Source organism: Mobula hypostoma, chromosome X1 (assembly GCF_963921235.1).
Source record: "Mobula hypostoma chromosome X1, sMobHyp1.1, whole genome shotgun sequence".
Lineage (NCBI taxonomy): Eukaryota > Metazoa > Chordata > Chondrichthyes > Myliobatiformes > Myliobatidae > Mobula > Mobula hypostoma.
In genome coordinates this window covers 19,277,700-19,304,984 of record NC_086128.1, presented here as the reverse complement: position 1 = coordinate 19,304,984, position 27,285 = coordinate 19,277,700, and the positions used below count along the sequence as shown (strand labels likewise).

The 27,285-nt window shown below is 41.7% G+C and overlaps 1 protein-coding gene across 1 annotated transcript in view; it reads right to left on the bottom strand.

The window, feature by feature from the left end:
• The window catches only part of rdh5 (retinol dehydrogenase 5 (11-cis/9-cis)), a 38,838-nt gene extending 15,278 nt beyond the window's left edge, over positions 1-23,560 (bottom strand). The window contains exons 1-3 of the mRNA XM_063037754.1: positions 23,349-23,560; positions 2,408-2,724; positions 943-1,201 (exon numbers count right to left, since the gene is read on the bottom strand). Of these exons, the coding sequence (XP_062893824.1) occupies positions 943-1,201; positions 2,408-2,720 (572 nt within the window). The 5' untranslated portion in view covers positions 2,721-2,724; positions 23,349-23,560. The remainder of the gene's footprint in view (positions 1-942; positions 1,202-2,407; positions 2,725-23,348) is intronic.
• Positions 23,561-27,285: the final 3,725 nt, after the last annotated feature.

Genomic DNA, 27,285 nt, shown 5'->3' with positions numbered 1-27,285 from the left:
CCTGGTTAGAGATATGGGTTTGTCAAGGGCAAAAGCAGAATTACTGGGTTCAAGACTGGCAGAATGGAATTTGCTGTGACCAGGCACAAAAATCTCTGTGAAGGGTTTCGATATTTGAGACAGGTGTTTCCCAGAATAACTGAAGCCAAGATTCAGGAAGGCATTTTTGTTAGTCCACAAATCAAACAGGTCATCAATGACAGGCAATTTGAAGAACTTCTAGTGGGACTGGAGAAAATCACATGGAAGGCATTCAAGGATGTTATTGAAAGTTTTTTCTTGGCGACTACATAGAACCAAACTATATGGTTGACAACATGCTTCAAGCATACAAGACCATGAAATGCAACATGTCACTAAAGATTCATTTTCTGCATTCCCATTTGGACTTTTTTCCTGCAAATCTTGGCGCTGTCAGTGACAAGCACAGTGAAAAGTTTCACCAGGGCATTGCGATCATGGAGAGATGGTATCAGGGCAACTAGAATCCATCAATGCTGGCTAATTATTGTTGGATACTGCAGGAAGAAGCCTCAGACACTGAGTACAAATGAAAATCATCAACAAAACATTTTTAGCTTAGTTGAACTATTGCAAAGCTTCAGTACCATTGCGCAATTAAATGCATTATATTCAATAAAAGTTAATTTCTTGTTTCTCCAAATTCTTACGTGATACAAGTAGTCTGAAATTATATTTGTGTTAAGCTTCAAGCGATCTACCATTAGCACACTTTTCTAAGGTAGCAACACTTTCAAGAAAATTTGCTGTCCAGTGTAACAGATAGAAGACAACTCCCCCTCATCAAAAATATTAGGGTGAAACATATCCCTTATACATTATATTTTAAAACCCCACAAGCTAAGGATAGTTGTCTTTTTGAAAACAGTTTGTGTTGCTGAACCTAAGAAGTCGTGCACATTTGCAAGTTAGGGTGCTAACCTCAAACTGTCAGAGAAAGACTCTACTCCATTCTTGGAGAGGCAGTATCCACCTCCCAGAAACGATATCCTGCCCAAAACACTGGCCACATTCACAATCCGGCCCCTGGCCTTCTTGACCAATGGAAGGAAGGTGAGCGTCACTTCCATCAATCCCAGCAGATTCACATTCAAGACCTTATAATAATCCTCCATCTCCATCCATTCCGTTGGACCAATTGGAGTGGATCTGCCTGCATTGTTGACCAATCCCCAGAGACCTGGAATAGAAAGCAGATATCTACAATTAGCAATAGCCAGTGGAATCAGCATACATTGGCCACAATTTTATTTCCAGACTCAAATAAAAAGAGGTTCTGTCTGAAAGTAAGGCTTGAAAACACAAGAATAATGTGAATGTCCTGAAACCAGCATAATTTCTCTGGTACATTTGAGATCTTCTATTGACAGATTTCACTGTACAGATTATAATGACAAAGGGAAAAACAGAGACTTGACTGAGACAAAGCTTGGCTTTACAAAGAACCTACAATGAACAATGGCAATCACTGAGTAACCGTGGTAGTTCTGGCTTCAAAGTTTGAATGTGTTTAAAGGCATAAAGGAGAATGTACAAATGGTTCAAGTTTGGCTCCCTTTGTTGGAAAATGCACACAAGATCAGTCAGGTCTGTTTCATTGCATCTTGCTTCCAAACAAAATTTCTCAATTCCAGAGAGCAGAACAAAATCATGAGAAGAGAACAGCTGCATGAATTACAGCACAGAAACAGGCTCTTCAGTCCACAGAGTCTGCACTGACAATCAATAAAGCATTTACACTAATCCAGCATTAATCATGTTTTTTTTAAATTCCCCATATTCTCATTGATTTTCCCCAGATTTTTAGCTCTCACCCAACACTAGGGGCAATTTACAGCGACCAATTAACCTACCAACCCTGCACATTTTTGGGATGTGGAATCAAACTGGAGCACCTGGGGGAAAGCTATGGTGGGGAAGAGGGTGTCACAGGAGAGCGTGCAAACTCCACACAGACAGCACCCAAGGTCACGATTGAACCTGGGTCTCCGGAACTGTGAGACAACTGCTCTACCTGCTGTGCCACTGTGCTGACCAATTGCTACAGTATAGGAGGAGGCTATTTAGATATTGAATCAATGCTGGCCTCCTGTGGAGCTGCATCCCATTCTTCTGCTCCTTCCCCACAGTCCAGGAAATTATTCGCTCTCAAGTGGCTATCCAATTCCCTTTTGAAGGCACTAATTTTCTGTTTCCACCACCCCTACAGAAAGGAAGTGTGCTGAGTTACTTTACTTCAAACATACACATATAGAAGGCACTATACCTGGTTTAACATTGTATATGTCTGTTGAAGACAGTCTGTTAACATTTGTGATGGTACTTTGTTTAAATGTGTTAAGAGTTTTCTTTGAACCTTAGATAAACAGAGCAGGCTCACGGTTACCTTTCTCTCCAACCTCTTCCTGGACCCATTCAGCTGTTTTCTGGATGCTGATGCTGTCAGCCACATCGAGCAGGATGGCTTTCAGTCTGGATGAGCTGCACCTGTGCATGGAGTCCACACCTTTTTGCGTCAGGCAGCCAGCAAGGACACGGAATCCCTGGCGGTCCAAGCACTTCGCCAGAAGGTTGCCAAAACCTGTGTCACAACCAGTGATAAGAATGTACTTGTCTTTGACATCCCGGATCTTTTGGCGATCCTTGATAAACCATCCAATGACAAGGAAGAAAGCAGCGTAGAGGAGGTACAGCAACATGAATCTGAAAGGAGGAGGCAGAATATTTTAATCCACAAAAGTAATCTTAACTGGTTCACAAGATGAAATTGCTTAAATGATTGTCTTTCTTTGATCTGAAATTGATGTCGTATGCAACAGGACAGGGTTGGCAAACCCTCTTGTGAGTGTGGGCCCAAACTGGCGAAAATCTTCTGAGAAATTCTCTCATGTGCTGCGGTAATTTTGAAAAGACATTATCATTGATTAATGAATTAGTAACAAGAATTATAGACTCTTAAGGAAAAAGGATGAGTCCTGCTGCTTATTTATGTGTATTTTTCATTTTACTATTAATAAAATTATAACAGAGACAGATTGAAATAAATGTAACATTTTAAAAACCTGTTTGAAATTACGAATATTAATCTTTTAAAAAGACAACTGAAAAATATAATTTTCATCATTTCTAAATAGCATTGATATTGAAACTGTTTGCTATCCAAATACTGATGTGTACTCTGTGAGGGTTTCAAAACATATCATCAAACATTATGTGTTCTTGCAACCGTCTAGCTGGCACCTAGATGGTGTGAGACATTTCCTGTGAAAACATCTCACAGCTCTTGTGCTGTGAAAAATCATTTGCTGCTTCATTTGGCAGTAAAGATAATCATTATGTATATTTTTCTTATGCGTGGGGTTCAAAGAATCAAGGGCGCACCGCATACCACAAGGCAACAAAATTTTACGCGTGCCGACTTGGGCACGGTGCCATAAGCTCGCCACCCCAATACGTGCCCTGATACTACTATAAAGTCTCAGTCAAAGTCGAGTTTATTGTCATAGGAGCACATATATGTAGGCACAGGTGCAATGATAAACTTACTTGTAGCAGCATCACCAGAGCATTAGAGACACAAATATTCACAAGAAATTAAACATTTTTATACAAGAAAAAACATGATTAAAACAAAAAAAGTAAATTTTAGTGCAAAGTGATCAAAGTGGTCACAGTGCTTCTGTACTGAGGTAGTGATTAGGGTTATGCTGGTTTATTTAAGCATGGTTGAAAGGAAGTAGCTGTTTCTGAACCTGGTGGTGTGGGACTTCAGGCTTCTGTACCTCCTGCCCGATGGGAGCAGCAAGAAAATTATTTACCATATAAGTCATGTATACAAGCAAACTTTTCTCAAAGATGTCGAATGATCTTATCAGAGCAGGTGAGGCAAAAGAAGTCAGCCCTATCTTTCATGAACACAGTACAATGCCAATTAAAAACCTATTTTGAAGTGAGCAACTATAGTTAAAAATAAAACTTTAAAAATGACTTGTAATTGCCCTATATGCTGCCACAACCATGGACTCTGTTGCAAGGTCTGTGTGCTCGTGCAGGCAGGCTGCAGAACAGGTTTGGAAATCGTGCCCATGACTATGCACATTCCAGCTAATTAGTAATACACACAAAATGCTGGAAGAACTCGGCCGGCCAGGCAGCATCTATGGAAAAGAACAAGCAGTTGACGTTTCGGGCCGAGACCCTTCTTCAGGACCGGAAAATAGAGATAAGATGTCTGATAAAGAAAGTAGGGGAAGAGAGGAGGAAGTACTATGTAGTAGGAATAGGTGAAACCGGGAGAGGGAAAAGGATGAAGTGAAGAGCTAGGAAGTCAATTGGAGAAAGAGATACAGGACTGGAGAAGCGGCAATCTGATAGGAGAGGACAGAAGACCATGGAAGAAAGGGAAGGGGGAGGAGCACCAGAAGGAGGTGATGGGCAGGTAAGGAGATAAGGTGAGAGAGGGAAATGGGAATGGGAATGCATGAACATCGATTTCTCAAACTTCCGGTAATGCCTCCCTTCTTTTTCACCATGAGCCAGTACTCATCAGGAAATTAGAAGCAGAGGGGGTCAGCAACTTTAAATTGCTCAGTGTTATCATTCCACAGGATCTGTCCTGGTTCCAGCACATAAGTGCCATTATGAAGAAAGCATGGCAGTGCCTCTACTTTCTTAGAAGTTTGCGAAGATTTGGCACATCATCTAAAACTTTGACAAACTTCTGTAAGTGTCTTGAGGAGAGTATATTGACTGGTTGCATCACGGGCTGGTAGGAAACACCAATGCCCTTGAACAGAAGTGCCTACCAAAAGTAGTGCTTACACCATTGAGCACACCTACATGGAGCGCTGTGGCAAGAAAGCGGCACCCAGCATCGGGGACCTCCACCACCAAGACCATGCTCTCTTTGTGCTGCTGCCATCAGGAAGAAGATACAGGAGCCTCAGGACCGACAGCACCATGTCCAGGAAGAGCTATTACCCCTCAGCCATCAGGTTCTTGAACGAGAGGGAATTACTTCACTCAACTTCATTCACCCCATCACTGAGCTGTTCCCACATCCCATGGACTTACTTTCAAGGACTCTTCATCTCATGTTCTTGATATTTATTGCTTAATTATTATTTCTTTTTGTATTTGCACAGTTTGTTGTCTTTTGCACATTGACCAGGTGTGGTCCTTCATTGATTCTATTTAGTATATATTGTGAATGCCCACAAAAAGTGAATCTCAGGCTTGTATATTGTGATGTACTTTGATAATAAATTACTTTAAACTTTGAAATGCAAGCAGGCTTTTTCCACTGAAGTTGGGTAAAAACTAGAACAAGAGGTCATAGATTAAGGGGGAAAGGTGAAATACTTAAGGGGAACCTGAGGTGAATTTCACTCAGAGGATGGTGAGAGTGTGAAATGAGCTGCCAGCGGAAGTGCTGGATGTGGATTCAATTTCAACATTTAAGAGAAATTTGGATAGGTACATGGGCAGGAGGGTTATGGAGGACTGTGGGGTCCAGGTGCGGGTCCGTGGAACTAGGCAGAATATTATTTTGGCATGGACTAGATGGGCCAAAGGGCCTGTTTTTGTGTTTTATTGTCCTATAACTATGACTATGACTACTTTTAAGGTGAAAGTAGTTAGATTGTTGGCAGTAGGATGACATGTTGACATGGTTAGGTTGGAATGCAGGGCTGATGTTACTGCTATCTTCTTATTGAATGATGGAACAGGCTCAAGGGCCAAATGACCACTCTTGCTCCTCATTCAGAACTACCAAAACAAAATGAGTAACAGAAACAGTGTTTACCTGTGGTGATTCACGAACTGTCAAGGAAATGTGTGTGCAATCAAACATGCTTTGTCTGAATGTGGGAAAATGGTCTCCTAACATTGAAGTCAAAAGATACCTAAGACTTTACTAGTTTAAAACTTACAATTTCAAGTTGTTCTTCTATTTTTAATCAAATGCAGCTCACGACTGCTTCACTAGTCATGTCTGGTTGTGCAATTTGTATTTTGAAACTGCATATAACGTATTTGACACTTCTGACCACTGATTAGATGATAATCTAATAGTAATTGCTTACTAATCTCTCACACAAGATTCTCAGCTGACTGTGAGTTACAGGAAATGACTAATTCTGCAAGTAGATTAAAGAACTGTTATAAACGTTTGAAGGGCTCCAAGGGCTTCCTTATTCAGGACCTTATTTGGACCCGAGAATAAATGGCACCATTTATCCTTCTGCATGAGATTGGGGAAAGCTGGATCTCAATGTACTAATGTATTCATTAGAGCAGGGGATCCCAACCTGGGGACAATAGACCCCTTGCTTAATGGTATTGGTCCATGGCATAAAAATGGTTGGGAACCCCTGCATCAGAGGTTAAGACAGTTTAAAGAAATATCTTAAAGAGAATTTTTACACCAATTTTCTTTAAGGTGCTAACACACTGCTTCAGCAACACTTTGATCCATCACACCACTCCCACAGAACAATGACTGAAACTGTGAGCACACACCTGCATACACAAGCACTCAAATACTTGCACTAACAGCACTTTGTGCATTACTGTGATATTCTGGTGCTGCTACAAATTATTTTCTGCTACTTATCTATTTAAGACTGTTTTTCTATTACTGTCTTGTTTTTATCTACCGCTTTATTTAATTGCCTGAGAGGAAGCCAAACAGAGTTTCATCGTACCTATGTATAATGACAATAAAGATCGTTCAATTCAAACAAAATGCATAGTCAAGTGGAGCCAGTCAGCCACATTGGGTAATCTGATCAAAATCAGCGATCTTTTTCCTCCCACTGAGTGTGGAATTTACTGGCATATGTAGAAAATACCACCATAAAGAACAGCTGAGCTGGATACACCCCATGCAGAAAAGAACTGAAGAATGTTGATGGGAGGTTTCTATGTTTCTATGACATTAAATGGCATTCATGTTGTTGGGGTTACCGTTGTCCAGAAATTCATCCGGACCAGCCACATGAACACAATGTTCCCAAGAGCAGTTTGGAGGCTGGGTAACCTGTTGCAAATGACTTTTCTCCTGACACCTCCAGGTCTTTCCAACATCTACCAGGCACAAGTCAGGAGAGTTAGGTATGTGACAAAACACTCTCCACATGCTTGGGGTGCAAGAAGCTCAATACCAGTCTCAACAAAGCAGCCACTTGACTAGCACCTCATCTTCTCCCCTCAGCATTCACTCCCTTCACCACCAATGCATGAGACTGCAGTGCGTACCATTACCAAATGCACTGTGTAATGATTTCACTACACGCTGGAGGAACTCAGCAGGTCGGGCAGCATCCGTGGAAACGATCAGTCAATGTTTCGGGCCGGAACCCTTCAACAGGATCAGGTTGTGAGTGTTGATTTGACCCCAGCATCTGCAGAATATTTTCTGTGTAATGATTTATCTATATGAGCAATATGCAAGCCAACTTCTTCACTGTATCGTAGAAACATAGAAAACCTACAGCACAATACAGGCCCTTTGGCCCACAAAGCTGTGCCGAACATGTCCTTACCTTAGAAATTATCTAGGGTCACCCATAGCCCTCTAGTTTTCTAAGCTCCATGTACCTGTCCAGGAGTCTCTTAAAAGACCCTATCGTATCCGCCTCCACCACCATCACCAATAGCCTATTCCACGCACTCACCACTCTCTGCATAAAAAACTTACTCCCGACACCTACTTCCAAGCACCTTAAAATTGTGTCCTCTCATGTTAGCCATTTCAGCCCTGAGAAAAAGCCTCAGACTACCCACATGATCAATGCCTCTCATCATCTTATAGACAATGGCACATGTGGAAATAGTAAAGCAATACCATTTATTACGTCACTAAGATGGATTGCAAAGAGTAATTGCTCTGGTATAGATCCCTAATTAGTAACTGGTTTCCATTAACGTAGACTGGCCACTACTAATGAAAGCTGCACAATGCATCCCATTCCCTTTCCAACAAAGGTCTTGCTTAGTTACCAGTTGTGATGAACCTTGTCAAAAGCTTTCAGAAAGACCAAATGTGCAATATTTGTGTCACCTGCATCAGCCCGGTAAACTCTTGAAGGAATTCATCCAAACATGATGATCTTTTTCCCGAACCACGTTGTCTGCGTTACCAGCCTTTTCTGACAAGACATTCAGTTAGGGCAGCTAATGATCTTCCAAGAAAATTTCCTACAATGATGGTAAAGCCCCAGATTCTGAGGTTGCCATAACTGAATATCCTACAACACAAATTTCCCTCTGTCACCAGAATGATTACTAAATGCCAGCAAACGTTCAGATAGGGGGTTCACTTGGGGTTAGTGGCATGAAACCTCCAATAAACAGTCAACATTTTGAGACAAGACCCTTCATCAGGGCCGGAAAGGAAGGGCAAAAAGCCAGAATAAGAATGTCGGTGGGGTGGGGGGAGGAGGAAGAGGGGAAGGCATATAAGCTGGCAGGAGATAAGTGAAGTCAGGTGAAGAGGAAGGTAGGTGGTTGGGGGAGGGGGGGAAGAAGTAAGAAACGGGGAGGCGATAGGTGGAAATGGGAAAAGGCTGAAGAAGGAAGAATCTGATAGGAAAGGAGAGTGAACCATGTGATAATGGGAAGGAGGAGGGGGACCAGAGGGAGGTGATAGGCAGGTGAGGGTAAGAAGCAAGCCAGAATGGGGATTGGAAAAAGAGAGAAGGGGGAGGGGCAGAAATTATCGGAAGTTAGAGAAATCGATGTCAGGTTGGAGCCTACCCAGACAGAATATGAGGTGTCACTCCTCCAAACTGACAGCAGCCTCATTGTGGCAATAAAGGAGGCATGGACTGACGGAATGGGAAAGGGAAGCAGAATTAAAATGGGTGGTCACCAACTAAATCCTGCCTGTTGCAAATAGAGTGAAAGTGCTGTAGTTGTAACATTCTGAAATTGTAAAATTGTTTCTAAGCACTTTTTGTAAAAAGCAGGTGCAAACTGTCCCATTTATATGAAGACTATCTTGTTATTTCTATTTTTTTTGACTATTTATTTACTTTTGTAATTTATGGTAATTTTACATCTTTGTACTGTACTGCAGCCGCAAAACAACAGATTTCATGTAATCTAAGTCAGTGATAATAACTCTGATTCTGATTGGTTCAGAAATCTGATAGCAGTGGAGAGAAGCTGTTCTTGAGTTAGGAGGTCTAGGCTTTCAAGCTCCTGTATCTCCACCCAAAAGGTAGAAGAGAGAAAAGGGAATGACCAGGGTGGTAGGAATCCTTGACCGTACGGTTAGTCTTCCTGATGCAATGCACTGTGAGGATTGGAAAAAGTGTCAGCATTGAAGCCTGAGATATGAAGGAATGAGTTCTCTTCAGGGCTGAGAGCTTTGGAGGCCAAGTCATTAATTATATTCAAGACTGAGATTGTCAGATGTTTAGACTTCAAGGGAATTGAGGGTTATGGGGAGCAGGTGAAAAGGTGGAGTGAGACCAACTATCAGATCAGCCACGATCTTAACAAATGCAAAGCAGCCTCCAGGGAGCAAATAACCCATTCCTACTCTTATTTCTTGTATTCAGAATCGGCTGTCCTTTAGGGACATGCAGATCACAGCGTGGCACAACGTAAATCATAGTCTGAATGACAAAATGAAAATGAGCAGGAATACAAGGTCACGGAAAGCGTTAAAGCTCCTTAGCAAATACATTTATACACTGTGGCTTCTGAGCAGCCTCAAAGGGATTCCTTTTTAAAAACAATGTGTTCCTCTAACAGGATTTTAAGGGCTTAGGTCTAAGCAGAAAATCTCTGAGTTGCATTAGGATTTATTTAATGAGGTCTCTGACAAACCAGATTCTTTTTTTTTGCACTCAGGATTTGAAATCCCATGGAGACTTGGATCAACTGAAGTCATAGGAACGGAAACAAAACACTACTTAGTTGCAGTCACGCACGAAGGGCAATATCAGTGCATCTGATCGTCGGCATTTAGTTCGTGGGCAGATATAAACTGAACTCTTTGCATCTGTGCATTTAATCTGCAATACTGGATGGTGAAATGCACCTCATCCCTGATTGCCTGTTGGCCACTTGATCCCTTCCAATATGATGACTTGTCAGCAATGGATCAGTGTTCTTGCCTTTCTCCCTGTGAGCACTCAGCAGAGTGAGGTCTGGTCTGGAGGCGCAAATGGACCTGGAAGTCCTAGTGCAGGATTCCCTAAAGGTTAACTTGCAGATTCAGTTGGTAGTAAGGAAGACAAATGCAATGCTGGCATTCCTTTTGAGAGGACTAGAATATAAAAGCAAGGATGTAGTGCTGAGGCTTTATAAGGCATTGGTCAAGCCACACTTGAAGTACTGTGAGCAGTTTTAGTTCCCTTATCTAAGAAAGGATATGCTGGCATTGGAGAGGGTCCAGAGGAGGTTCACAATAATTATCCAGGGAATGAAAGGGTTAACATAATGGGAGTGTTTGATGGCTCTGGGCCTATACTCAATAAAGTTTAGAAGAATGAGGCGGAATCTCACTGAAACCTATCAGATATTGAAAGGTCTAGATAGAGTGAATGTGGAGAGGATGTTTCTAATAGTGGGATCAGGACCAGAGGGCACAGCCTCAGAATAGAAGGACATCCCAGTTAGAGCATATTCTAAAATTAGGGTATATAGCAAATATTAATTTCAGCAACCAATCTTTAGACCTGAATGTGGATTGTAGATTAAATGTAAAATGCAGGCCTGGACAATAGTTTCCTGGAGCCGTGTACATCAGTTAATTAAAAACCAGACAATGCTGATTAGCATTCATGTTGGGAGTCTGGAGAGTGGGTGCAAAGAAGGAGTTGTGAAAATTATTTGTAGTTCAAAGGAAGCATTGTAACTATAGAACTGTCTTACTCCGGGGTTCGGATCTGAGCTTATTTTTTGGTTCGGAATGCTGTTGTTTACTTCAATTAATAGGCATCCGTTAGTCTCGTGAGACCATGGATTTGCGCCTTTGGAATGTTTCCAGGGCGCAGGCCTGGGCAAGGTTGTATGGAAGACCGGCAGTTGCTCATGCTACAAGTCTCCCCTCTCCACAACACCGATGTTGTCCAAGGGAAGGGCACTAGGGCTGATACAGCTTGGCACCGGTGTCGTCGCAGAGCAATGTGTGGTTAAGTACCTTGCTCAAGGACACAACACACTGCCTCGGTTGAGGTTCAAACTAGCGACCTTCAGATCACTAGACCAACGCCTTAACCACTTGACCACGCACCAGCACTTCAATTGTTTGCATGATTTACATATTTTTTTCTTTCTCTTGCACATTGAGTGTTGGTCTTTTATTTTTATTTTTATTCTTTTTTTTAGTTGGGTTCTTTCAGGTTTCTGTGAGCAAGCAACTCTCAAGGTTGTATAATTTATACATTCTTTGAGAATAAATGAATCATGAATCTTGATCTTTATCATATAAAATGTCATATAATGTTGGCTCAAAGAGACCTTTTCCTCCAGAGAGTGTCTCATCTTGTTGAATAAAAGACTACTTTTATATCTACCAGTTGCATCTCTCCAGTGACTTTGTTCATGTTACACCAGTCCCTCTAGAATGGAGATGAGGATGAATTTAAAGCAGAGGTTGACAGGTTCTTGGTTATTAAGGGTGCCAAAGCTTACAGTGAGAAGGCAGGAGAAAGGGGTTGAGAGGGATAATAAATCAGCCACGATGGAATGTGGAGCAGACACGATGGGCCGAATGGTCTAATTATGCTCCTATGTCTTATGGTCAGGACTTGAATGGGAGACCATCTGAGAAGAACACATTCAGTATTCATGCAATCATAGAGCATACAGAATGTTAAAAATATCCATGCTGACTGATTCATTCCTTTAAGGAGAGAATTAGTTTTTTTCCCAGCAGTCCTATTTGATTCCTTCTTCATACGTGCAAAAATGTGTAACACAAAATTGTATCAACTTGGAAATGTGGTAATACTTCGGGAATGTACAGCAGTATGTAGGCTTTAGATTAGATAACAGTGGAAAAGATATCCTTTTGAAAAATATGCCATCTCTGTCAAGGCTAAAAGTTATGAGAGATAAAAAGGTATAGATTGGTGCCATGACTGAATGAAAAGTACAAGGTAGGGGACTGGAAGGGTATTAAAAAAAGAGCTGCTCCTTTGTGCAAGGACAGAGTATATCGCTCTAGGCTGGGGTCGCAACCAGTGACAAGGGACAGACTGACACAAGTAAGGGAGAAGGCTGCAGAACAGGCTGCCAAACACCTGGGGTTCCCTCTGCCATTTTATCAGAGTGGCTACAAGTGTTTTTCTCTCCTCCTGCATTTTATTGAAGCAGTTAATGAGCAGCTTTATCAAATTTTATAGCCTTTAACTCACTTTCAATGTCTCATTTCTTTATGAATACATTTTGCAGCTGAATCGGGAATGAACAAGGTCAAACTTTAAAATATTTTGTTATGGCTCCCGAGCCCCGCTCATCTAATATCACAGAAGCACTCACCCCTTGGAAACAGCAGTGTTTGAAGCCCCCTGTGAAAGTTGGTCCTGACATAGTGGCCAATTTAACATAGAACAGTACAGCACAGTACAGGCCTTTTAACACATGATGTTGTGTCGACCTTTTAACCAAGATCATTTTAATGCTTCCCTCCTGCATATCCCTCCAATTTTATTTCATCCCATGAGTTTATCAAAGAGTCTATTATATGTCTCTAATGTATTTGCCCCACCACCAACCCTGGCAACACATTCCACGCAAGCACCATTCTCTGGGTAAAAAAAATCTTACCTCTGACATCACCCCCCCCCCCGTACTTTCTGCCAATCACCTTAAAAAATATGTCCTCTCACATTAGCCATTTCCACTCTGGGGAAAAAGGCACTGGCTGTCCACTCTATATATACCTCTTATCATCTTGTAACCTCCAAGTCATATTTCACTCTTCTTTGCTCCAAAGAGAAAAGCCCTAGCTCATTCAACCCTTCCTCATTAGACATGAGGAAAGAGTAGCTTCTTGGGGGCCTAAGTGAAGAATCTGATCTGGGCCCATCACTGTCCTGGCAGCTGCTTACAGAGGCTGCCCACACAGACCATCCTAATCTCACATGAAGGTCCCATTGTGTGGAGGACTCCTCTGTTGTAGATAACTGCGCTGCACTTTCTCTGCAACGGTAACACTATATCCTGCATTCTGTTTTCCCTTTGTTCCACCTCAATGTGCTTATGCATGGAATGAGCTGTCTGGACAGCATGCAGACAAAAGCTTTTCACTGTCCCTATGACAATGAACAACCAATTACCTGTGACCAACATTTGGATGACGGACAGGCATTCAAGCAGAAATGAAGGCTGACACATTGTGCTTCTGCAGCCTTCAAAACCACTCGAGGAGATAGCTTTCCCCAGCAGCCTATTTATTGAGATACAGCGCAGAATAGAGTCTTCGAGCTGCGGCGCCCAGCGACACCCCCAATTTAATCCCGGCCTAATTTACAATGACCAATTAACCTACCAACCGGTACGTCTTTGGACTGTGGGAGGAAACCAGAGCACCCAGAGGAAACCCACACAGTCACAGGGAGAATGTACAAACTCCTTACAGGCAGCGGCGGGAATTGAATCCCGGTCACTGGTGCTGTAGAACATTGTGCTAACCACTACACTATCGTCCCGGCCCTATCTGTGCACGCAACCAAACCACCATGATTCCAAGGGGCACCACCACTTGTGGAAGATAAACTTGTGCTGGAAACATCACAGGGCTTCAATGGGTGGCAGTCTGGCTTTGGAGCTTTTCTACCAGGTATGAGCCATAACAAGAGAGGCCATAGATGCAATTATCAGTGCTGATTGCCTTCCTGCTGCTGCTGCGGCTATGTGGGCACCGACTCAACTATACAGTTGTTAGGTGTTCCCAGTTCAACTATACAGTTCCCGACTCAACTATACAGATGTTAGGTGTTCCCAGTTCAACTATACAGTTCCCGACTCAACTATACAGTTGTTAGGTGTTCCCAGTTCAACTATACAGTTCCCGACTCAACTATACAGATGTTAGGTGTTCCCAGTTCAACTATACAGTTCCCGACTCAACTATACAGTTGTTACGTGTTCCCAGTTCAACTATACAGTTCCCGACTCAACTATACAGATGTTACGTGTTCCCAGTTCAACTATACAGTTCCCGACTCAACTATACAGATGTTACGTGTTCCCAGTTCAACTATACAGTTCTCGACTCAACTATACAGTTGTTAGGTGTTCCCAGTTCAACTATACAGTTCCCGACTCAACTATACAGATGTTAGGTGTTCCCAGTTCAACTATACAGTTCCCGACTCAACTATACAGTTGTTACGTGTTCCCAGTTCAACTATACAGTTCCCGACTCAACTATACAGATGTTACGTGTTCCCAGTTCAACTATACAGTTCCCGACTCAACTATACAGTTGTTAGGTGTGCCCAGTTCAACTATACAGTTCCCGACTCAACTATACAGATGTTACGTGTTCCCAGTTCAACTATACAGTTCCCGACTCAACTATACAGTTGTTAGGTGTTCCCAGTTCAACTATAGTTCCCGACTCAACTATACAGTTGTTACGTGTTCCCAGTTCAACTATACAGTTCCCGACTCAACTATACAGTTGTTAGGTGTTCCCAGTTCAACTATAGTTCCCGACTCAACTATACAGTTGTTACGTGTTCCCAGTTCAACTATACAGTTCCCGACTCAACTATACAGTTGTTACGTGTTCCCGGTTCAACTATACAGTTCCCGACTCAACTATACAGATGTTACGTGTTCCCAGTTCAACTATACAGTTCCCGACTCAACTATACAGTTGTTACGTGTTCCCAGTTCAACTATACAGTTCCCGACTCAACTATACAGATGTTACGTGTTCCCAGTTCAACTATACAGTTCCCGACTCAACTATACAGATGTTACGTGTTCCCAGTTCAACTAAACAGTTCCCGACTCAACTATACAGTTGTTAGGTGTTCCCAGTTCAACTATACAGTTCCCGACTCAACTATACAGATGTTAGGTGTTCCCAGTTCAACTATACAGTTCCCGACTCAACTATACAGTTGTTACGTGTTCCCAGTTCAACTATACAGTTCCCGACTCAACTATACAGTTGTTACGTGTTCCCAGTTCAACTATACAGTTCCCGACTCAACTATACAGATGTTACGTGTTCCCAGTTCAACTATACAGTTCCCGACTCAACTATACAGTTGTTACGTGTTCCCAGTTCAACTATACAGTTCCCGACTCAACTATACAGTTGTTAAGTGTGCCCAGTTCAACTATACAGTTCCCGACTCAACTATACAGATGTTACGTGTTCCCAGTTCAACTATACAGTTCCCGACTCAACTATACAGTTGTTAGGTGTTCCCAGTTCAACTATAGTTCCCGACTCAACTATACAGTTGTTAGGTGTTCCCAGTTCAACTATACAGTTCCCGACTCAACTATACAGATGTTACGTGTTCCCAGTTCAACTATACAGTACCCGACTCAACTATACAGTTGTTACGTGTTCCCAGTTCAACTATACAGTTCCCGACTCAACTATACAGATGTTACGTGTTCCCAGTTCAACTATACAGTTCCCGACTCAACTATACAGTTGTTAGGTGTGCCCAGTTCAACTATACAGTTCCCGACTCAACTATACAGATGTTACGTGTTCCCAGTTCAACTATACAGTTCCCGACTCAACTATACAGTTGTTACGTGTTCCCAGTTCAACTATAGTTCCCGACTCAACTATACAGTTGTTAGGTGTTCCCAGTTCAACTATACAGTTCCCGACTCAACTATACAGATGTTACGTGTTCCCAGTTCAACTATACAGTTCCCGACTCAACTATACAGTTGTTACGTGTTCCCGGTTCAACTATACAGTTCCCGACTCAACTATACAGATGTTACGTGTTCCCGGTTCAACTATACAGTTCCCGACTCAACTATACAGTTGTTACGTGTTCCCGGTTCAACTATACAGTTCCCGACTCAACTATACAGATGTTACGTGTTCCCAGTTCAACTATACAGTTCCCGACTCAACTATACAGTTGTTAGGTGTTCCCAGTTCAACTATACAGTTCCCGACTCAACTATACAGATGTTACGTGTTCCCAGTTCAACTATACAGTTCCCGACTCAACTATACAGTTGTTAGGTGTTCCCAGTTCAACTATACAGTTCCCGACTCAACTATACAGATGTTACGTGTTCCCAGTTCAACTGTACAGTTCCCGACTCAACTATACAGTTGTTAGGTGTGCCCAGTTCAACTATACAGTTCCCGACTCAACTATACAGATGTTACGTGTTCCCAGTTCAACTATACAGTTCCCGACTCAACTATACAGTTGTTACGTGTTCCCAGTTCAACTATAGTTCCCGACTCAACTATACAGTTGTTAGGTGTTCCCAGTTCAACTATACAGTTCCCGACTCAACTATACAGATGTTACGTGTTCCCAGTTCAACTATACAGTTCCCGACTCAACTATACAGTTGTTAGGTGTTCCCGGTTCAACTATACAGTTCCCGACTCAACTATACAGTTGTTACGTGTTCCCAGTTCAACTATACAGTTCCCGACTCAACTATACAGTTGTTACGTGTTCCCGGTTCAACTATACAGTTCCCGACTCAACTATACAGATGTTACGTGTTCCCGGTTCAACTATACAGTTCCCGACTCAACTATACAGTTGTTACGTGTTCCCGGTTCAACTATACAGTTCCCGACTCAACTATACAGATGTTACGTGTTCCCAGTTCAACTATACAGTTCCCGACTCAACTATACAGTTGTTAGGTGTTCCCAGTTCAACTATACAGTTCCCGACTCAACTATACAGTTGTTAGTTGTTCCCAGTTCAACTATACAGTTCCCGACTCAACTATACAGATGTTACGTGTTCCCAGTTCAACTATACAGTTCCCGACTCAACTATACAGTTGTTAGGTGTTCCCAGTTCAACTATACAGTTCCCGACTCAACTATACAGTTGTTAGGTGTTCCCAGTTCAACTATACAGTTCCCGATTCAACTATACAGTTGTTAGGTGTTCCCAATTCAACTATACAGTTCCCGACTCAACTATACAGTTGTTACGTGTTCCCGGTTCAACTATACAGTTCCCGACTCAACTATACAGATGTTACGTGTTCCCAGTTCAACTATACAGTTCCCGACTCAACTATACAGTTGTTAGGTGTTCCCAGTTCAACTATACAGTTCCCGACTCAACTATACAGATGTTACGTGTTCCCAGTTCAACTATACAGTTCCCGACTCAACTATACAGTTGTTAGGTGTTCCCAGTTCAACTATACAGTTCCCGACTCAACTATACAGATGTTACGTGTTCCCAGTTCAACTGTACAGTTCCCGACTCAACTATACAGTTGTTAGGTGTGCCCAGTTCAACTATACAGTTCCCGACTCAACTATACAGATGTTACGTGTTCCCAGTTCAACTATACAGTTCCCGACTCAACTATACAGTTGTTACGTGTTCCCAGTTCAACTATAGTTCCCGACTCAACTATACAGTTGTTAGGTGTTCCCAGTTCAACTATACAGTTCCCGACTCAACTATACAGATGTTACGTGTTCCCAGTTCAACTATACAGTTCCCGACTCAACTATACAGTTGTTAGGTGTTCCCGGTTCAACTATACAGTTCCCGACTCAACTATACAGTTGTTACGTGTTCCCAGTTCAACTATACAGTTCCCGACTCAACTATACAGTTGTTACGTGTTCCCGGTTCAACTATACAGTTCCCGACTCAACTATACAGATGTTACGTGTTCCCGGTTCAACTATACAGTTCCCGACTCAACTATACAGTTGTTACGTGTTCCCGGTTCAACTATACAGTTCCCGACTCAACTATACAGATGTTACGTGTTCCCAGTTCAACTATACAGTTCCCGACTCAACTATACAGTTGTTAGGTGTTCCCAGTTCAACTATACAGTTCCCGACTCAACTATACAGTTGTTAGTTGTTCCCAGTTCAACTATACAGTTCCCGACTCAACTATACAGATGTTACGTGTTCCCAGTTCAACTATACAGTTCCCGACTCAACTATACAGTTGTTAGGTGTTCCCAGTTCAACTATACAGTTCCCGACTCAACTATACAGTTGTTAGGTGTTCCCAGTTCAACTATACAGTTCCCGACTCAACTATACAGTTGTTAGGTGTTCCCAGTTCAACTATACAGTTCCCGACTCAACTATACAGATGTTACGTGTTCCCAGTTCAACTATACAGTTCCCCCCTCAACTATACAGTTGTTACGTGTTCCCAATTCAACTATACAGTTGGGATTTCTCAGCTCTTTACAAAGTACAAAGTTAACTAAGGAAACTAGTGCCACAGTTCCTATTTGGAGAGAGTTTGGAAAGAATTGGCAGCCTACCTTGATGGAGAGTGTAGAGGAGCTAAAAGAATCTGCAAATGCTGGAATCTGGAGCAATGCACTAAAAGCTGGAAGAACTCATTATAGAAAGGATGTGGAAGTTTTAAAGAGGGTGCAGAGGAGTTTTATCAGGGTGCTGCACAGATTAGAGAGAATATCATATGAGGATAGATTGAGTGAGCTAGGGTTTTTCCCAAAAGATGATGATTAGCTACTTGATAGAGGTGTACATAATGATTAGAAGCAGAGATCAAGTGGGCACCCAGAAACTTTGGCTAATACGAGGGACATAATTTTAAGGAATTGAAGTGTAAGAGGATGTCAGAGGTAAGTTTTTCACCCCACTGAGAATGATTGAGTTCGTGGAGGGGAGGTGATGGAGGCAAATACATTGGGGGCATTTAAGAGGCTCTTAGATAGGAGCATGGATGATAGAAAAATAGAGCACTATGTAGGACAGAAAGGTTAGATTGATCTTAAAAGTAGATTGAAAGGTCTGCACAACATTGTGGGCCAAAGGGTTTGTTCTGTGCTGTTATGCTCTATGAACTCAGCGGTCGGACAGAGTCTGTGGAGGGAAATGAACAGTCAACGTTTCAGGTTGAGATCCTTCACCAGGACATATAGAGTCCAGATGGAAAGTGTAGAGGACTGGTTGGCCATGTTTCCAGCCACACTAGTGTATGCACTTCAGAATCTAATTTGAAAAATCAATATTTCCACTCTTCCAACTCCAATTCTTGGCCCTATTGTAATGTTGATCCCTACTATCATGTATGAACAGGCCTTGAGCCCTACTGTAATACCTTGAACTAGTTTTCCACCCACTTGCATTTCATTTATTAAACTTCATTACACAAGCAGCTTCACAGTGAAAATGGCATTCTTCATACAGGATTAGCTTCATCCTGCTAATCTGGTTAAATCCTAACTCAGGAAAATTAACTATGAATTGCCCACAAACCAGAGACCAATTTATACAGAGGGCCATTAAGAGGGAGATCCAAACAGCAATGCTGTCTAGAAACAGAAGACTGAAAAAAAAGGATAGATTATCACTGAATCTGTAATTGCTAATGAATAGGATAAATCCAAATCCTGATCCATTTGTATTATGAGCATTCAGTTTGGTAGTTTGGATGCTAGTGTCACCTTTTACTCTTTCACGAGCATGCAGCAACAGGAATCGAAAGATATACACTTGAACCTGTTAGTTGCACCGATAATGAAACAGTATTAGACAGTAGAGTTCAGTGCCAGTGATTGACAGTGGCTGCAGGCTTTCTTCCAGGAGTTGTTTTGGGGGAGTCCCTATCGAATAGATCAATCAAGGAAATGCTGTGACAGCTGTCATGTAGAAGTGTGTGGGTTTCAGTAACCAACTAAGGATAGTAGGGGGAGGTGTCACTGGTTTGGCAGAGTGAATCTGAAAAAAAATGACAACATGCATAAATTGAAAAATTAGCGTCCAGAGGCTTTCAAGTAGGAACAGTTTCAAAAGTGCTTTAGAAATATGTAAGAAATAAAACTTATTAAACAAACAGTTGTATGTTTGTTCTTTTTACTGCATTGAACTGAAAGGCCTATGGGAGCTTTTATGGTATGTTGCATTGGACTAATACCTAAACCAGATAGTTTAAGGCACTCTGTTGCAAAATCCTCCAAGAACACCACAACCTTGTCGTGATTTGGAGGCGTGCCAAGAGAGCTGGAGTCAGGGCTCTATGCTTTGACTCTTGGTAGGGTCACCGATGCCAAACAGGTCAAAGAGCAGAGACCAGATAAAGAGTGGTCCTTTGATCCTCCAGGTTAAGAGGTTCAGCCTGGGCTAACAACCCTGACTGGTCAAACAAAACTGTTATGGACACAGCAATGAAAAATGCTTTTTACAGGTGAGGGGCCAAGGACAGACAGGGATGGAGGACATTCACTGCTACCCTAAATGCCAGCAGGTGTAATGGATAGTAAGTAAATAAGTTGCAAAATGGAAGAATATTGATTTTAGGTTGCTACATTAGCTAAATATTTATTTTGTCTGTTCAAAATTGAATGCAAACATTACAATATGTTGTCTATAAGGACACTGGAAGTTGCTACAGCAGTTTCTACAGATCTTGCAAATGTAAGCAGTAATTGCACTCAGCTGCATGACATACAAGTGCTTTAGGAATTGAGGGAAAGAAGCTGGTCACTGACTCTGCCCACAGGTTGCGACTCTGCTTTTGGCCACGCCACTGCGACAAGCAGCTGAGGGTGGCTTGGTTGGTTTGGTGCACCTGTGGAGTATAGTGTGCTCAGCATAGTGTGTTGTACAGAGACATGTAGAATGCAGAAGAAAGAATAAATATCTGAAAGTGCAAGCATATTATTTCAATTTCAGATCCACAACTCACATATATTGCAAAACAAACACAGACCATTTGTTCTTGGCTCATGGTTATGTTTCACATAAACTCCCATTCCTACTTGTGTAATTTTACCAACATGTCCATCTATTCCTTTATCCAACATGTGTTTATTCAGCCTGGAAATACAAAGGCAATGCTAGGCCCTGAGGTGGGAAGGGGAAAACCAAAATGCAAACAAGCAGTGTGGAGGCAAGATGCTTTCTGATAACTAACACATGGGACTATAAAGTAATGGAATCTTTAGATTCCTGCTTGTATGTACACCTGAGTCACCGTCTCAGTGTGCAGCTACTGAGAGGTACCTGGCAATTGCACCTTCCAGACACAAGGAAAACTATTCCCAGGTCATTCACAAAACTTCCATTTATATGGAATTATGCTAAGTGCTCAGGATATATTGAACAGTTATTTGATACTCTTTGAAGTGGCCAGGCTGAGAATCACACCAGCGATTTTGTTCATGGAAGACATGCGTGCAACAAATGGGGAATGTCGAGTCATTTGTCTGGAAGAGCCACTTTGCAGCCCTTCAATGCATTGCCACGGACTCTAATGCTTTCCTGATAGGCAGGTAGGATCTCAGTTTAAAATCTGATGTCATAAGATACACAGCTGAGGAGTGAGCATTTTACTTTCAAGGCAATTGTAGTGGGGAGGTCTTGAATTGGACCTGGGCTCTCGTGATAGTGCCGAGATCAGGATAAGCGAGTCAGACATCCCACCTCTCCCGGAAGTTCCGGGAGTCTCCCACATATGAATAGTGGCTCCCTGATGAGCGAGAGCGACCACGAGAGAGAGAGCGCGCGAGAGAAAGCAAGCGAGAGCATGAGAGAGCGCACGAGCGACCACGAGAGAGCAAGAGCACGAGAGAAAGCAAGCAAGAGCATGAGAGAGCGCGCGAGCGACCACGAGAGAGCGAGAGCACGCCATGCAGAGTGTTCCAAAAAAAAGAAAACATAAAACGTACATCACCCCAGACTACACTAAAGTGTACCCCTGCCTAATAGGGGTCAAAAATAATGACAGTGTTGCTTGCTGCACTGTTTGCAACAGTGACTTTTCTATTGCCCACGGTGGGTTAAGACTGTAAAAGATATGTTGAGGTGAGTTTAACAGGTGTCATTCGTTCATTAGCATAGCTAACGTTATTTAAACTAGCTGACCAGCTGCTAAGGAGCTACTGTATTGCAGACATCCCACCTCTCCCGGAAGTTCCGGGAGTCTTCCGCAAATTGATGGTGCTACCTCCCTGAAATGAGTTTTTGCAGGGTGGGATATCTGGCAAGTACAATAATGAACCTGAATTATTTGTTTTTCTTCTGCATGGGTGCAATTTCAGTAACACTGCACACATGTAAAAGATAGCCATTTAATCTCTCAGAGTTGACTTTGATACAATGGGAATAATTCATACTTTTAGGAATAGTGTAAAACAAACAACAGAAATGAAAATTGGAACAGATGCAGAACGTTATATCATTGCTGGGGTTTCTTCCAAGAGCACAATTTGCATTGTATTATAAAATATGAAGTTCTGATTACAAGCCCTCAAATGAGCTGTTTCAAAACCATGTGGCAAAAAGTGCAAAGAGAGGTTCTTGCTGAATGACAACTTTTGAATTGTTATCAATTTAATCTTACCACGCAGATCTGTTGGATTTGAAAATATCCCAACTGCTGCAGTTCAGGCTGGGAATTTTAAGGAAGATCTGTTTCAATGACTAGAAATTAACTTGCAATACAATACAAATTATAAGATATAAGAGCTGGCAAAGAAGCTAGGCAAAAAAGAGATTTTTTTCCCCGCACAACAAATTGTAATAATAATTGAATCTATATTCCAGACTATATTGAAAATTAGAGTTATAGTTCAAAGTTCAAAGTAAATTTATTATCAAAGTACATGTACGTCACCACATACTACATTTGAGAGTCCTTTTATTGGGAAAGAGCAGAGGAAATAACACAACTTGGAACTTTCTACCAAGATAAATCTCAGATGCACAAACTGCTAGATTAGCAGACTCTTAACACAGGCAGTATCTCAAACTTGAAGGGGAGAAAAAAAATATTAAGTAGGTTCCCACTTCTGATTCTGGAATCGCAGCTGGAAAACATAAGTGAAAGGTATGACACATTATACTGAATTGCTGCTAGCTCCAAAAGATTGCTTCTTGCCCAAGTACATTTACCAAAATTGCCCGTTGCCCTAGTAACCCAACATATCACCCATCTTCCTCAGAGAAAAGTTCAAAGAAATGTGAATAAAATCGACAATAAAAAGTGATATTATGCAAATGAGATTAAAAGATTGAATTGGAAAAGCCTTTTGATGTTAACGGCTGGGCAAAATATACATTGTTTGGTCAGCCAGTCTTTCCATTGGAGACTCTGTCAATTTAGCTTCTGCTTCTGTTCATCAGCAGCCTTAATAGTCTTAACTTAACTTACCCAGAATATGGGAAAATGAACTGACACTTCTTATCCAGAGCGTTCCTGTTTGCACGCACTGAGCTGTTTTAGATGCTTAGAACTGAGAGTTTGGGAAACCTGTTTTAATTTAAGCAAAGCGATATAGAAGGGTGTGACCATATGCACTCATGGAGGGTGGAGTTTGAATATTTAAAGTCGTAAAGAATCTTATCACTTCAGATCATTAAACATTCAAATCCATAATGCACTTTCAGTTATAGGAGATTTCAATAGAATTACGTTGATTTAAGACTGACTAATATATTAACAGGATTACAGCTCTAATTAAATGTTTCATTTTTATGTGGTTTTAGGGGCTAGCTGGACAAATTACCGTATTTCTTAGAATTCAAGCCCACCACAGGTTGCCAGTCACCACAAAATGTTCAGAATTCTTTTTAGCAGATGCTAAGTCTGGGTTTAGCATCAAAGGACATAGGAGATGCATGGGAAATAAATCACAACAATATATAAATAGTGGATGAAAGTTTTGCACAGTAAAACAATAAAATGGATGACAGCAATAGGATGAAGCTAATAGAGACTCACTGGTTTATGCTAGATTCAGTACTCAACATGTCCATGTCTCAAGGCCAGTAGAAATCAAATGACGTAAACAGTAAAATACTGGTTAGAGCAAATGATGATCAGTATTTGGTCAGAACTTTGTCTATTGCTGGTCACAGGAGGCATTCAAAAACTAGACACAGTGCTGAGAAAAACAATGCCTAAACCTTGAAGAATTAGATAAGTTTTATTTATGCTGAATGTCTAGATAGATCATCTCAGTACTGTTCCTATGGGGGAGAGTCTTGGAAACGGAAGCGGCTGACCACGTTTACTGTAACCCATGAGGATAATACAAGGGGACTCCTATACAAAATAGCAAAAAAATAAGTTTAGGACTGAATTGGGAAATTCTTCACACAAAGCTCAGAGTAGACATTGTGATACATGTTGGAGGACAGACCCTGAGCATTGCTTCAGCAGTGAAATGCACAGAGAAGGAAATGCAATGCCATTCGCAGTAAATCAAAGATCAGGCAAATGGGTAAGATAATTCACTACTGAACTCAGAATTTCACTAAGCATACATGTATATCTGCAGCATTTAAACTTCACTAAACTGTGAATTTTCATGCATGTCTTATGGTCTTATCTATAAGGAACGAGGCAGCTCACTCTCCCCCCCCTCACCTTCACAAGGGTAATCATGGATGTGCGATCAATGCTGGTCTTGCCTACAATGCACAGATCCTGAAAGCTGAATAAGTTTCCATGCTTTGGCTATGCTTAAATCCACTGTGGAAAATTCAAATCCAAATTAATTGGAGTAATAGTCATAGAAAAGTACAGTACAGAAACAGGCCCTTTGGCCCATTAGGTCTGTGCCGAACCATTGAAGTTGTCTATTCCCATCAACTTGCACTGGGACCATAGCCCTCCATATCCCTACTAACCATGTACCTATCCGACCTTCTCTTAAACATTGAAATTGAACTCGCATGAACCACTTGTGCTGGCAGCTCATTACACACTCTCAACAAAGAAGTTTCCCTTCATGTTCCCCCTAAACATTTCATCTTTCACCCTTAACCCATGACCTCTGGTTGTAGTCCCACACAACCTCAGTGGAAAAAGCCTGCTTGCACTTACCCCATGTATACCCCTCATAATTCTGTATATCTCTATCAAATCTCCTCTCAATCTTCTATGTTCTAAGGAATAAAGTCCTAATCTATTCAATCTTCCTTATAACTCAGATCCTCCAGACCTGGCAACATCCTCGTAAATTTCCTCCGTCCTCTTTCAACCTTATTTACATCTTTCCTGTAGGTAAATGACCAAAACTGCACACATTACTCCAAATTAGGCCTCGCTAATGTCTCCACCAATGGTGCAACTTTCAATGAATTATGTACCTGTATTCCCAGATCCCTTTGTTCTACTTAACTCCGCAGTGCCCTACCATTTACTGTCTAAGACCTACCCTGGTTGGTCCTACCAAAGTGCAACACCTTGCCCTTATCTGCACTAAGTTTCATTTGCCATTTTTCAGCCATTTTCCCATCTGATCCAGATCCCACTGCAAACTCTGATAGTCTTCCTCGCTGACAACTATACCCAAATCTTGGTGTCATCCACAAAGCTGCTGATCCGGTTAACCACACTATCATCCAGATCATTGACACAGGCGACAAACAACAACAGACCCATCACTGATCCCTGCGGCACTCCACTAGTCACAGGCCCGGTTACAACATTATCATCCATATCATTGACATAGATGACAAACAACAATGGACCCAGCACGGATCCCTGCAGCACTTCATTAGTCACAGACCTCCAGTCAGAGAGGCTACCACTCTCTGGCTTCTCCCACAAAGCCAATGTCTAGTCCAATTTATTACCTCATCCTGAATGCCAAGCAACTGAATCTTCCTGACCAATCTCCCGTGCAAGACTTTGTCAAATGCCTTGCTAAAATCCACACAGACAAAATTCACTGCCTTGCCTTCATGCACTTTCCTGGTAACTTCCTCAAAAATCTCTATAAGGTTCGTTGGACATGACCTACTATGCACGAAATCATGCTGACTATCCTTAATCAGTCTAAGACTATCCAAATATTTATATACCCTGTCCCTATGAATACCTTCCAATAAATTTCCCACTACCGATGTCAGACTCACCAGCCTGTAATTTCCTGGGCAACACACACAAAAATGCTGGAGGAACTCAGCATGCCAGGCAGCATCTATGGAAAAGAGTAAACAGTCGACATTTTGGACCAAGACCCTTCTAACTTCTAACTTCCCACCGTTTTTTCCAGTCCTAATGAAGGGTGTTGGATTGAAGCATCGACTGGACTCATTTCCATAGATGCTGCCTGGCCCGCTGAGTTCCTCCAGCATTTTGTGTGTGTTGCTTTGGATTTTCAGCAACTGTGTATTTCTCTTGCTTGTGTTTATAATTTCCTGGTTTATGTTCCAAGCCTTTCTTAAACAGCAAAATAACACTTCAATCCTCTGGTACCTCTCCTGCCACTATGGATGATTTAAGTATCTCTGCTGGGGCCCCAGCAACTTCTGCACTTGCCTCCTGCAGGGTCCAAGGAAACACCTTGTCAAGCCCTGGGGATTTATCCACCCTGATTTGCCTTAGGAAAACAAACACCTTCTCCTCTGTGATCTGTACAGGGTCTATGATCTCGCTGCCGATTACTGAAATTCTTCTCCACATTGCCAATCCAGAGACATTATCTTAAGCTTGTCAGTGTTATATTAAAAATAATCAACTAACAGTAAAAAATTTATACAAGCAGACCAATTCTTCAAAAAATATTGCTTTTCTTGAAAATACATATGTATTTGTAGCCCAGACTGACCTAATGAACTGCTTACATGGACTCCACCTGCCAAAACGTAGTTTTGCGTTTTTATAAATTATACATTATACATTAAGTGCATAGACAGCAGAGGAGTGCATGATAAGAGAGAGTCTGAAGAGATTAGGAAAGAATTTAAAAAAAAAACAATTAGAAAGGCAATTATTGAGAAATATAACAATAAAATATTTAACAGATACAGAAATAAAAATGCAGGCTTAGAATGAGGATAGATAGGGAAATTTAACAGATAACAACAGGGAGAAAGGAGGATTAAACCATTATTGGCATTGGCATTTACTAGGGAGATAAAACTGTGGACATGACGTGGGATGATGAGATGATTCATGTGCCTTTTAAATTAGTAAACGAGGAGGTATTATATTTGCTCATCAAACTCAAAGATAAAGCTTTTGTTGATGGATCGTATCCACACATTTTAAAAGTGTATGCAACAGACAGAAGAGGCATGATTACACGTATTTATGCTGTGTAAGGACTGGCAGACAGCTTATGTAATACCTACGT